Here is a 12,947-nt window from a genome sequence, read left to right on the forward strand (position 1 = left end):
ACCACTCACTTAAATTTTTCTACATGTAACTCTGAGTTAACAATATCTACCTTGAACCAATGATCTAAAAAGAAGAGAATTTCTGTATAAAAGGTAAAGTTCCTGGAAATCGATACATTATCAATAAAATGGTTACTGATGTGAATATGATTGAAGATCTTATATAGAAACAAAACATCTTGAAGAATGGTTGGCTTTTATGCATATTTCAGAGACTTTGGTAAAAAGTCAGGATCTATAAATTCTTCATTGAGTTTTAAAATCACGATTGTTTATTTATCTGCTTAGTGTGGTGGTCAGAGGATGCCTTGCAAGAGTTGGTTCTTCGCTTCCACTTTGGGGCAGTGATGACTCAACTGCCGTCTTCAGACTTGGCAGCAAATACTTGCACTATATGAGCCATCTCACTGGCCTGAAAATCCAGGATTTTAGAGTAAGAGAGTTAAGGGATTCATAACAACAGGGTTGGCTGTGTGCCCTAAGATACTCGGCGGGAAAGAAGCCACGTTCCCAAAGATAAGCCTTGTTCCTTAGCAGCTGATTGCACAGCACTGCTTGGTTGATTGTTATATTGAAGCTGTGCACTGGGCAGAAATACCCTCAAGCAGCTTCTTTCTTCCTCTGGGCCCCGTTCTCCAGCTCTGCATCACTCAAGCCCACAAGTCCTTGCTTTTTAAATGCTACATGCGTGCACTAGATAGGGCGAACAAGTCTGCATAGATGTAATGCTTGTACCTGAGCATGCCCTATGTCAATGTGTCCAGGTATATATTTTTTGAGTGTCAATGAGTTTCACTATATTGGTGAACGCTTTTTTTTTATTTTTGCTTTTTGAGCTTTGATATCTAGTTACTCCTGGAAACTGCATGTTAGAATCTGCCAGCCATTGAATATACTTTGAATATTGTTTAATTGCTCACCTAAATAGGGGGCCTGTTTGATGCCCCTATTTCAGAGTCTGACCATCGTCATTTCCCATTTCCATGGTTCGAGAGTCTCTTGCTGCAAAGAAGATTCCTGTTGCCATTGGAGCTCAGTATGTAGTTCAGACTCTGGGGCTTCAGTTATTAGACACTACTAACAATTACCCTTTCCCCTTTGTAGGCAGTGCCTATAAACTTACTCACTACATCCGGGCTATGTCCTATTCTTTCATAATCCCCTCTGACTAAAATACTGCTGAGAGAGAAAAATAAAGCAATGATTAAGGTTATTGACAAGAAAAAGAGCTATTATCGAGAATCTCTGGGTCTGAGGATAAGAATGAAGTATAAATTCATTTGTTTCAAACAAGTAATGGTATAAAATGAGACTTCTCTAAGTGTTAGAAAAGAAATGCTGCCTCATTTACTATGATTTCAGCCAGCGAAGGCTTAGATTAAAAAGAGAAGTTAAAATTATTAAGCTTTATCTGATCATGTCTTGCTAAACCTAGGAGCACAATACAAGGCTTTAAGATACAGGCGCTCATTCATGAGCATGCATTTTTGAAAATGAAGGTTTACTGAAAATGAAGGCAGAAGCACAAAAGAGCCAAGTTACCATATCAAACATTGTCCTTCTCTTATTATGTAGGATGCTTAATTACAGTTAAGATGTAATTATAATATGTAAAAATGTTGAACTTTGTATAATGGTTCCTTATATAATACTAAACAAAGAGGGCATTAAATGAAGAAGCAGAAGCCACAAAAAGTAAATACCCATTGTATGTCAAGGCCATTAGTCCTGGCGGTCCTTTCCTTTTCTTGGGTGTCATTGCTCCTGTCAGAGCTTGAAGATATATGATTAAGTATGGAATTACTTTTGCCTTGACATGATTTGTGTTGTATAGAATCTAGGAGCGGGACTTCTTTTTGTCCTTAAAAAAGCAGTTTAGAGGGTTGTTACAGCCTCCCTTGTCTGGCCCCAGCTGTCTCTCTAGAAAATACTGGAAAATCTCTCCTCTGGTCCCATCTCCTGTCTGAAGACCTTGCCCCCATATGGAAGAAACTTATTTTACTGCAAAGGTGGAAGAGCAAGGGCCCAACATGGTATTCTTCCTTGGGTTTTCAGCAGTTGAGATCTTTATCATGAAAACCGACCTTCCCAGGTCATCCTGACTTATCCAAAGCTCTTTTCTCCATGAAGTTCCAGATATCAAAGGGAAGGCTGAAATGTTTCAGCGAGGCTGAGAAGTACAGACATCATGCAGGGAGTGGAGGAATCCAGTACAGGGAGATAACTAAGTGGGGGGATATGTCCTTGAGAGAAAGAAAACACAGACCTTGCAAAGGGCACACACTGAGAAGTCAAGATTGGGGTCCCGTGCGATTTAGGCATGCAGATATAAGGATGTTCTGTGACCAGAAGGAACACAGAGATGAGAAAAGGTACCCATAATGTACTGTGTGCCACAGTCCAGTTCTCCCCAAGAGCTTTCCAAGAACTCACTCTTTTCAACGAAGGTGATCAACTAACCAGAATCTGGAACTGCGCCCAGGCTGTCCTCTTGCTGCCTGCTGGCTTAGATCCATGGACACTGGATAAACACAGGATAAAGAGGGCATGGTCTATCTCCATGTCGACCTGAGACCCACCTGGGGAGAAGAGTGCCACCAACAATTGTGTACACTGGCAGACAGAATTCAAGACTTAAACTGTAGCACACCCAGAGACAGAGTGCACTTTAATCCCAGAGAATAAGAGCATTAGGAGCAGACACGTTTTATTATTAAACAACTTTAATCCAAATGCTGATTATTATTTGCAGTGTCTGAAGGCACAAAATATACCTAAAATGTATGGAAGAGTCTAAACAGAGTTATAAATCCACAGAGCAAAGCATGAAAAAGATACATTCTGAGCTGACACAGATAGCTGGGGTGGGAGAATCTAGGCTTTGTTCTTGTCTCCCCCTAGATAACTTGCTTGATATCAATCATTTCCCCTCATGCCAAGGATAGGGAAATTAAAAAATGACATAAATATGGTAAAAATAACACTGGGAGGTATCTGGAACAGCCAGAAGCATTATACCTTTCTTGCAAAGATAATCTCTTTCTCCCTCTCCTTCTCTCTTTCTCCCTTTCCCTCCTCTCTCTCTCTCTCTCTCTCTCTCTCTCTCTCTCTCTCTCTCTCTCTCTCTCTCTCTCTCTCTCTCTCTCTCTCTCTCCCCAACACACACACACACACACAGAGAGAGAGGGGGGAGGGAGAGAGAGAGAGAGAGAGAGAGAGAGAGAGAGAGAGAGAGAGAGAATCTCTACTCCTAAGCAAAGACACCCATATCCATATCCATGGTATACCAAAGAAACTAGGTCATCTTTGGGATACAGATAGGTGTAAGATAAGGCAGTGGGACCAGAGTTTGATTTTTTAAATGACTATATATATGAAAAATTAACCCTCCAGTGCAAGTTGCCCAAAGTGCTGATGAAATGAAAACAAAGCCTATGCAAGCTAGGTAGCCCACCTAGGCTTTGCCATGCACACCTGTCTCCACGGTCCACACACTGACTAGGGAAATGCTGATAAATCACTCTAGTCACACTAGTATCATGGAATTCCCAGTAGCCAATGATACATAACTGTGAACATTGTCTTGTTTTGTTCTGGTGCTTTTAGCTGACTCTGTGATACAGTAACTTCTTTATACTCGTTAACATCATTAGGGACTTTGGGAAATAAATTCATCCTGGTCCAGTAATTATCTTCATGAATCTATCTCTCAACTAACTCTACAAAAATATAGAAGTACAGAAGAAGTAATAGACAGAATGGTGTGTTTCTCTGTAACCACAGACCAAGATCTTAACACCTCAATTTGTAGTTTGAGTAGGAGCTCTATACTTTTGGAACTGGATGGGGTTATGTTCTACATCCCAGCAGTGTAGGAGATCAGAGACACCTTGGTCTTCAAAATGGGAGGAAGCAGCTTACAGTGATACAGCTCAGATTCCCCTGGAGGAATCATTGCTGGTTCTACAGTTTAGTTACCCACAAAGGGCAATGTAGAGAGGGAAGATCCTTAGGTTAGCCTTGTTTTATCAAACAGGACTTCCCTGCAAATTCACCATCTCAGAGGATAGAAGATTCTTCCAGCCTGAAGGATCCCTGCTGTGGGCTGGTTTATTGTCTGAGGACTCCTGGTGTTGAAAACACAGTAATTCTGGAGAAAGGGCTAGTGCTGAGATCTGGTCCTGTTTAGCCAACTTTATAAAGCCTAAAGACATGTCTTTAAGGACTATGGACAGCTTCATTAGGGCACATGTCTTTAAGGACTATGGATAGCTTCATTAGGACTCCTCTTGAAAGAGTCAAGCTAATTCCCTACGTGGTCCTTCTTGTTTATCCTCAATCTCCCCATAATTTGGAGAAAATTCCCCTAACTCATTTCAGTGGAAGGCTTTTACCTGTGTACTTCTACTCCCTGTGTCTGTAGCTACACTTTTCTTTTGATCAGAGCTATGAGCCCTAATCCAAGCAAACAGTCTTTACAATGGTTTCTTACAATCCATATGTCATACAATCCATATGACAAATTCAACCTATAATAAAGGATATCCCACTCAGGACAGTCCCACCTCTGCCTAGATGGGGTTGCCATCACTGACTGATTCTCCTAAGTAGAAAGAGTTTTTTTTTAAAAAAAAAAGACCAATAATATGCTGTTCAAACACATTGATATCAAAGCCTCAGAGACTGTGACCTCAATATGGGCATCTTTTCTGAGGCCTTGGGGACAGTTGCATGCTACACACTGTGACACACAGCGACCTCAGCATCTTGAGCCTGATTGTCCAGCGCCATGTCTAGGGCAGGTCAGCCTACAGGTCAGGGACCAGATGGGTCCACACAACCTGGGCTCCAGACTCAGGCACACACTGAATCCACCCAAAAACACCGAAGGAATAATGAGGGACTTGTAAGGAAGGACAAGAGGGAAAGCTGTTGGCACAGCAGCAAGTGGCATTCGGGGCTCCTCCACGTCTTCTTTCCTCCCCAGCAGCCAGGAGCTTCTTTTCCGATGGTCCTTCCTGCCCTCGGAAGGGTCCAGGAATAGGGGGCTCCTTTGGCACTTCAGAATGATCACAAGTAATTTGCCTTTTTATTCATATAGAACAAAATTTACAAAGTCATTCATACAGTTTTTGTTGGTTTTTTGTTTTTTACTGACTTCGAAAATTGGGAATATTCAAAATACACTTTTACCCCACTCCATTCTGTCATTATTTACATTTATGTACAAGAAAAATGAAAGAGTCCGTGTGTGTGTGTGTGTGTGTGTGTGTGTGTGTGTGTGTGTATGTGTGTGTGTGTGGTCTGTGTTGTCATTTTCTTGTATTAAAAAGCTCTGCTGGTCGGGTGGGTGGGCAGACGGGCAAGAGGGCAGGCGACGGTCAGATGGAGGTGCCATGAGAGGTGTCCAGAGCCTCTGGAAGGACACCTCCAGGCACGGGCTGAAAGGACATGGGGATTGGGGTCTTCACAGGGCTCTGTCGGAACAGTCCTCCGTTGGGCGACCTGTGTTTGCACTGAATCGTGGGCATGGTGGCTGAGCTGCTCAGTGGCAGTGGCAGGTTGCTGCTGGGCCCTGACGACAGTGTCCGGCTGGTGCCATGGCTGCTTTGTTCAGGCAGAAAGGTGCTGACCGAGAGTTGGGTGTTCTGATACTCCCGCGTGGGCTCCAAGGCTTGGCTTGGAGCCAGGCCCCCCATCTCCAGGGCAGAGAGCTCAATGGATGCTGGGGAAATTTGCTTGTGAGCAATGTCTTCATCCATGAGGCTATTGATGCGTCGGTGCACCTGTTCCAGATTCACCTCTTTGTCCTGAAGAGAAAGGACAGGAAGGTCAACGAACATCTGTAGAGTGGACTGAGGTCAGCTTTGCTGCTAAATCCGGATACCTGGAGCTACCAGCCTGTTCAGCTTGCCAGACAGAGTATCCCTCGTTGTTCCCACCTTCCCTCAATCAGATGGTCAACTCTTGGCTATCTGGGGAATCCATACCCGAGAACACTAATCTTTGTAAAATGATGACCCCGACAGCAGGCATCAGAAGCCTCTCTCTTCCACACTGCACTCAGCCTAGAATCTCTGGCACACCCAGGGCAACCCTATAACGAGATGCTCTAAAGAATTGGCTGAAGCGGGAAGAGATAAATAGAGTACCAGGGAAATAGAAGAAGTGATCTTGATTCCTAATATGCCCCATGCATTTGCAGTTTGAATCCACAGCTTCCTAGGCTTGATACTGTCACCCTTGCCTTACACAAAGAGGAACAGGGTTAGAGCAATTCCACTGCCTTGTGAGTCACCAACCCCATGAGTGTTAGAGGTTACCTAGAAGTCAGATATGGAAAAGCAACACTGGCCTACCTGACCACCTAGTGTGTGTGTGTGTGTGTGGGTGTGTGTGTGTGTGTGTGTAGAATCTCTAGTTCATCCCAGAGGGTAAAGCATGCCCCATCTGGCAAATGGTGTTTAAGTGGGGGAGAGGAAGGGCAGTGAGGTATCAAGAGGACTTGAGGCTTCCCAAATGGACGATTCTCACCCAAGACCCTTTAGTTTATTTATATACTGAAGAAAGAAAATAAAAACTTAATTCTTCTCAAGTAAACTGATGCTACATCTTCAATGCTAAAATGAATCAAGGTGGTCGCTGTGCTTGAAAGCTCAAGGGAAATGCTGCCTGCTCCCTCTGTCCCACCCCATACCCCACTGAAGTGGACAAGTGACAAGTGTCCAGGAAAATAGCTATTCCACCTCCCATGAGGGTAGAAGCTGCAGAACCAATTGTGGCTTTGTGGGTGTCATTGATCTAGGAAAGATGGTGGCTACAGCTGGCCCTTTCTGAAGCCAGACTCCAAGAAAAAATATTGAGTCACGATTTATTTCTAAAATGCAATCTTGCCAGTGGTCTAGTGTTCAGAGCACGTGAGAGGGAGGAATAGAACCTCTGTTTAGGTTGTAGGTATTTTAGAAACACCACAAGATGTAGAGGCTTTGATATGCCTCCAAAAAGAAAAAAAATATCATGCAAAACAGAGGTTATCCCAGTGACTGATTATTTTGAGCTCCTATGGGATAAGGGATAGGGCTCCCCATTAGGAGGTCATTTGGGATCAAGAGCATAAGCCCTCCTCCTTATTCATGATGCCAATCACAAAGCCAATACTAGGAAGACTCAAGACAGCATTTCTCAGGTATGCAAAGAACTAAAGAACCCCGTCATTCACTCCTTGATTCAACAGTCTTTGCTGGGGAAAAGGAGATCACTGCTGTCTAAATGACCATGAGTTCAAAGCTGGCACACTGGGCCTAGCTTCTGGAAAGGCACGTACAGTGGTTTCCAGAACATCTCCCGCAGCAAGAACCCTGACAACATTCATAAGACAATGAGGAACTCCTTGCAGGCCAGGAAGAAACTGAATAATAAAGGAGCACACTGGGCAGAGGGTGAGGGAACATTGTGGAAATTGGCTTGTTGTCATAAATGGAAATGACATTGGAAGTAACTGGATGGCCACTGAATAACACCCAGGATTCCAGTGATCTGAAACCACCCAGTATGACTCAGCTCATCAGTGCTGGGAAGCTGCTTCTGAGATAAGAATACCTCTGAATAGCAAGTGCCATAGGAAAGTGGGGAGAAAGTGGGGAGAAATGGGTGAGATGCTATCCACTACTTTGTCTGTCTCAATACCATTCACAAGATTCTTTTCTTAGCTCCTTCAAAGATGTGTAAGCTGTAAGTGCTCCTCAATTAACAGTGTTAAATATTAACAGACTCACAGCCAGTTGAAAATAGCCCAAGTCAGCAATGTAATCACCATAAGTACCAGGCACCCTCACTTCAACAATATGGCGCGTTGGAGAGCATTGGCATTTTCTGCTTGTGTTCCGTAGCTGGGACTGCGGCTCTCTGCTGCTTCAAAGTGTTTTCCCAGAAAAAGATTAAAACGTTAAAGTATAGTTTCTGCTGATTGCATTCTGCTATTGTACTATGGTAAACGGGAACTATCATAGTTGAACCACGGCACATTAAGAATAATCTAAATATAGCAAACCAAATCAAAGAGATTTATTAATTATTTTGTACCATGGTTGACCTAGCACAGAGCAACTTTCTCCTCAATGTATGATTTATCTGTCTTTCTGTTTTTTTCTTTGCTTTATATAAAGAGAAATGTTTCCATTCTTTATATAAAATTTTTAAGATAGTATCTTATGCCTATTATTTGGGGGGTTATTGACTTAGATTCCCTCATTTTTGATGGCTTTTTGTTTGTTTGTTTGTTTGTTTGTTTTTGTTTTTCAAGATAGGGTTTCTCTTTGGCTTTGGAACCTGTCCTGGAACTAGCTCTTGTAGACCAGGATGGCCTCAAACTCACAGAGGTCCACTTGCCTCTGCCTCCCGAGTGCTGAGATTAAAGGTGTGTGCAGCCATCACTACGATGGCTTCTTAAATAATCCATGGTTCATCTTTAAAGAGTCACTTGCTTTGGGAAAATTGCTGCCTTCACTCTGTAATGGTGTGGGTGGCAGATAACATTCCCCGGTGAACAGACAGTACTGTCACACAAACAAGGTCATTAGTACATGGTGAAAATCCCGAAAAAAAGAGACTCGGAGAATAGGTGGAGTTTCATCCAATAGCTGTGGTACCATACCCAACCATCCGTGCTGTGGCCACGCTCTCTGGGTCTGGGCCTCAGGATAAGCCCTGGCTCTGCTCATCATCAAACTTAGATTTTCAGCCTTTTCACAGCTCCCTGATCTGCAATGCAGCTTTTGATATGGGATATGGCCCCTTTGTCTGAACCAACCAAAGTCAGTGTCGGAACTCAGCTGGTGAATGTTTCAATTCACAGATTATTTTCATTCCAAAATGCACCCCCCCAAAAGGGTGGAAGGTGGAGACACTAGGACAGAGTTTCAGATGCTTTTAGGGTTCAAGGCAACAATGTTCTCTTCCCTACAGCCAGCAAAACTTGGAGAAGACTAGACAAGCCAGGCGCCCTCTCTACAGCCTATGGTTCCAATAGAAGGAAAACTGATGAGCCGTGTTGGGGGTTTCCTTGAAAGAACCTATTCGTTACATAACCTTGCCTTCTCTTCCTTTCCGTTTTATAATTCAGTACCGTAAGGCGCCCATCTGGAATGGAAGACTATTTGCAACAGGCAGGAATCAAGCTGTCTTGGCTCCAGCTGTGTTCACCATGGATTCTGTCAACTGAAGGGAGAGCCCTGACCTTTCACTTAGAGTCAGCTAAGTACTGGGTCAGGGCAGGTGCTCAGAGGGTAGGTCCTGTTTTTTCAGGCCTTGGAAACAAAGAGCTAGGAGAATGCCCCAGGGAGACAGGGCTCTGAGAGTCTCAGACAGACAGGAAACAACACTCTATACCCAATGCCAGAGCAACAAACATTGGCTGATGCAGTGTCTCAACCAAAGTCCTGGGAAGAAAAATGTGAGCAAGGGAAGCCTCTTATCTGGAGTCTTCAGCATTGACATTCAAGGCACAAAATGGGAAGCAGTAGCAGTCTGGAGTGGAGAGAGGGCACAGTTAATAACCTAACCTTCTAATACGGCTCTGAGGTCAAGAAGCATCAGCCTATTAAAGACTAACCCAAGGAATGGGTTATTTCTTTTCATTTAAATTTTGAGGATTTTATACAATATATTTTGATCATATTCTTTCCCCTCTTCCAACTTTTCCCAAATCTTTCTCCACCTTCATGTTCTATCTTAAAAACATATCAAAACATTCCAAAAGCAAAACCAAAATAAAACAAAGTACACTTGCATGCACACACACACACACACACACACACACCACCACCACCACCACCAATAACAACAACAACAGAAACAAAAAATGTGGAATATGATTTGTGTTGTCTGTATAAGCTGAAAGAAAGATCTTGAATGGTTTCTTAACCCAGTGTATTTTTTTCCTGTCTTAAATTAAGGATGGATGAATCCGTTGTAAGCAGTGTGAAGCCATGCAGGGCAGATCAACTCCCAATTGTGGTTATCTATTAGCCTTTAGCCTTCCTATGTCAGGATACACAGAAAATGTTCACACCAATTGAAGAAATTTTCCAGAGAGAGCTTCCCATGCCAAATGGCTGTCAAGAATCCAACTTCCTCAAATCAGTTGACCCTCCTTCTATTCAAATTCTATTATCCCAGTAACACCAGGACCCAGATAAACCCTGGGAGAAGAGGGGTCCATCAGGAGTATCCTGTACTGGTTGGTTAAGTCTAAAAGAAGATGAACAGAACTGGCATAAATGCTTCCTGACCTCCCTGGAATTGAAGGCAGCCTGCTTCAGAGTCTCAGCATCCTTAAGCTGCCTGCTTCTGTGGCTTAGTCTGAGAGCTAGAACAGAGGGGCAAGAAGCACATGGCCACCTTGCTTGGGGTCTTTGTTCTCTCGTATTACCTGGGCCACAGATTTAGCACAAGCAAGGTCATGTCTGCTTGGATCTTATGTGTCTCTGACCAAGGAAAGGAAGAAGTAATCAGCTTAAACAAGGAAAACAGCAGGGGTGACTTGAATAATTATCCCTCTTTCAGACAAAATGATGCATTCTATAATGTTATGCAAATCAAATAATGGGGTTTTTTTTTAATGTGAACTATATCAGTTCACATCCTCATTATCCCAAGGCTTTAGTGTTCAGCTAGGTAATGACAGCTGTGGAAAGAGATCTGGGAACTTATGGCTGCCTTCATTAATCTACCATAGGCAACTGACCTAGTCAAACATCCCTGAATATGACATAAAATTTACTGACTGCATTTACCCACGTATCGGCTGGATTCCAGCTCTGCATTCTTCACCCTGTATTAAGGATGGTGGCAGATGCAGAAACCGAGGTTACCAGGGAACCTCTCTCAGGCATTCTCGAGCAGAGATAAAGTTCTGTAATTAAGCCGCTGTTCAGCAATGTGGAAATAATACAGTGTATTGGAAAACGGTAATTAACTAAACTATCATCTGTGTAACAGCATGTTACACACGGGACTCATTAGAACCAACTTTGGAATCCAACATCTCCCACTTTAAGGTGGGCAGGAATAAAACTAGGGCTCAGGGACCTCCCACCTGACCTGGCTGGTTGTTGGAAACATTCTCCTGTTACCACTGAGACCCACCAGGTGGTAAATGGTACCCAACGGATGGGAGTGATGCCACCAACACAATTCCTCTTAGATGTAGCTAGAAATTAAGTTTGGGTCTGAGAGTTGTGATTAGGTGGAAACAAAGAGTTTGAATTTCGAGACAATTAAATGAGCTCAGGGGATATCAATCATTCTGCGAAGCATTGTGGGGGAGTGTCTGAGCACCTCCCTCTCCAGTTTTTCCTGTCAGGGAAATGAGAAGCACCAACAAACCCTTCATACATCAGATAGGAGCAGCAGGACCCAGATGGATGAGCCGAGCCTAGCAGTGAAGTGACCTGCTTAAGATGACACATGAAGAATGTAGTATTGGGACCGGTACACATGTCCACCGAGATCCAACCCTGGGGTTCTTTTCTACCATGACAGGCTCACCTTCTTCATCATGGAAGGTTCCTGTATACCCTGGCAGAAAGATGATGGAAGGTTTTAACCCTTGGCAGGATATCAGAAACGAATGCAGAAGTTTTGTAAAGTATAGTTTTCCAGATCCTCTTATGAAAACTGGGGCCGAGCATCTGTACTTCTCAAAAGCTCCAGAATTGATCATCTCTGATATGCAGCCAAAACTGGAAGTCATTGATCCAGTTGCAATGATTATACAACAATTTAACATTTAATAACATTTTCTTTATAGGAGCCCAGACTAGTGTGCTCATTCAATAACTACATTTGAGCTCCTATGACCAGATGAGCTAATGTTCTTGGTAAAACATTCATCTTTGGTTCCTGGCAAACAGAAAATGTTCAATACCTCAATTATATTCATCACCCCCTAACAAGAGTTCCCGTGTTCCAGAGAATGGACAAAGCGATTCAAATGCAGAGGTAAGGAGCTACTGGCAGGCTTGAAGCAGACAGAGGTAAAAAGTTACTGACAACAAAGGAGACGGGCAGTGGTCACAGGCAGAGATGGCTTTGCCAGGGACCTGGTTCTGATATACTTCAGTGGTGTGGGAGTGCTCCATGCTTCTTATTGGAATGTTCTGGGTTAGTTTCTGGGATGTATTGAACTGTCCAACAGCTAGTATCAATTTTCAACAGAAGACAAAAATCAAACAAACAAAAAAAAACAGGTTCTGAGATGCCATTCTAGATTCTGACCCAGAGAAGAATTGAGTCTCATTCTCAAAATCTTCTAGAAAATACGAGGTAGAAATTCATGATCCCGCACACCCCAAGAAAGCCCAGTGTCCTTACACTGTGACAAGTGTGCCTCCGGGAGGTAGCAGGTGCAGGGAGGCAGTTGTGCCGTCCCTGTACCAGCTCTGCTATTGTCGCTTTTGAGTGGTACTCCTTCAGTAATAAGGAAGCCCACCTTAAATGTTGTTGACAAGGCTAAGAAGACAGCGTGGAATTTGTAAAGCACAGGAGTGGAGGCAAAGCAGTGTATGGCGTTGAAGAGAGGACTCCTAGTATTCAGTCGCCCGTAGGGGAGAAGCTTTGAAGGCCATCCCCACAGAACAAGGGAGATGCTGCTATGTCGCCACTGCTGGCCAGCTGTCCTGGCCTTCATTGGCCCTGTACACCATGGAGACACAGGGCAGGACGAGCAACGCAGGGAGAAACTAGAATTCCAACTTCCAGCCTAGTGATAGATGATTCATCCCTCAATCCTCATGTCAGCTCCCATTTGTGCAGTTCTCATCTTTATTTCATGAATATTTCATTCTCAGAGCGATGATTCCACATCTCCCATAAATCTCGCAAGTGGCTCTTTACTGCGTCCCCAAGAGCTTGGTGCACTCACCTGCATTGGGTAACTACATAATTGT

The 12,947-nt window shown here is 43.6% G+C and overlaps 1 protein-coding gene across 2 annotated transcripts in view; it reads right to left on the reverse strand.

The window, feature by feature from the left end:
- Positions 1-5,067: 5,067 nt before the first annotated feature.
- The window catches only part of Grid1 (glutamate ionotropic receptor delta type subunit 1), a 759,372-nt gene continuing 751,492 nt past the window's right edge, over positions 5,068-12,947 (reverse strand). For both annotated transcript variants that reach the window (XM_075988693.1, XM_075988692.1), the window contains exon 16: positions 5,068-5,810. In XM_075988693.1, the coding sequence (XP_075844808.1) occupies positions 5,382-5,810 (429 nt within the window). In that variant the 3' untranslated portion in view covers positions 5,068-5,381. The remainder of the gene's footprint in view (positions 5,811-12,947) is intronic.

This window comes from Microtus pennsylvanicus, chromosome 10 (genome assembly GCF_037038515.1).
Source record: "Microtus pennsylvanicus isolate mMicPen1 chromosome 10, mMicPen1.hap1, whole genome shotgun sequence".
Classification (NCBI taxonomy): domain Eukaryota; kingdom Metazoa; phylum Chordata; class Mammalia; order Rodentia; family Cricetidae; genus Microtus; species Microtus pennsylvanicus.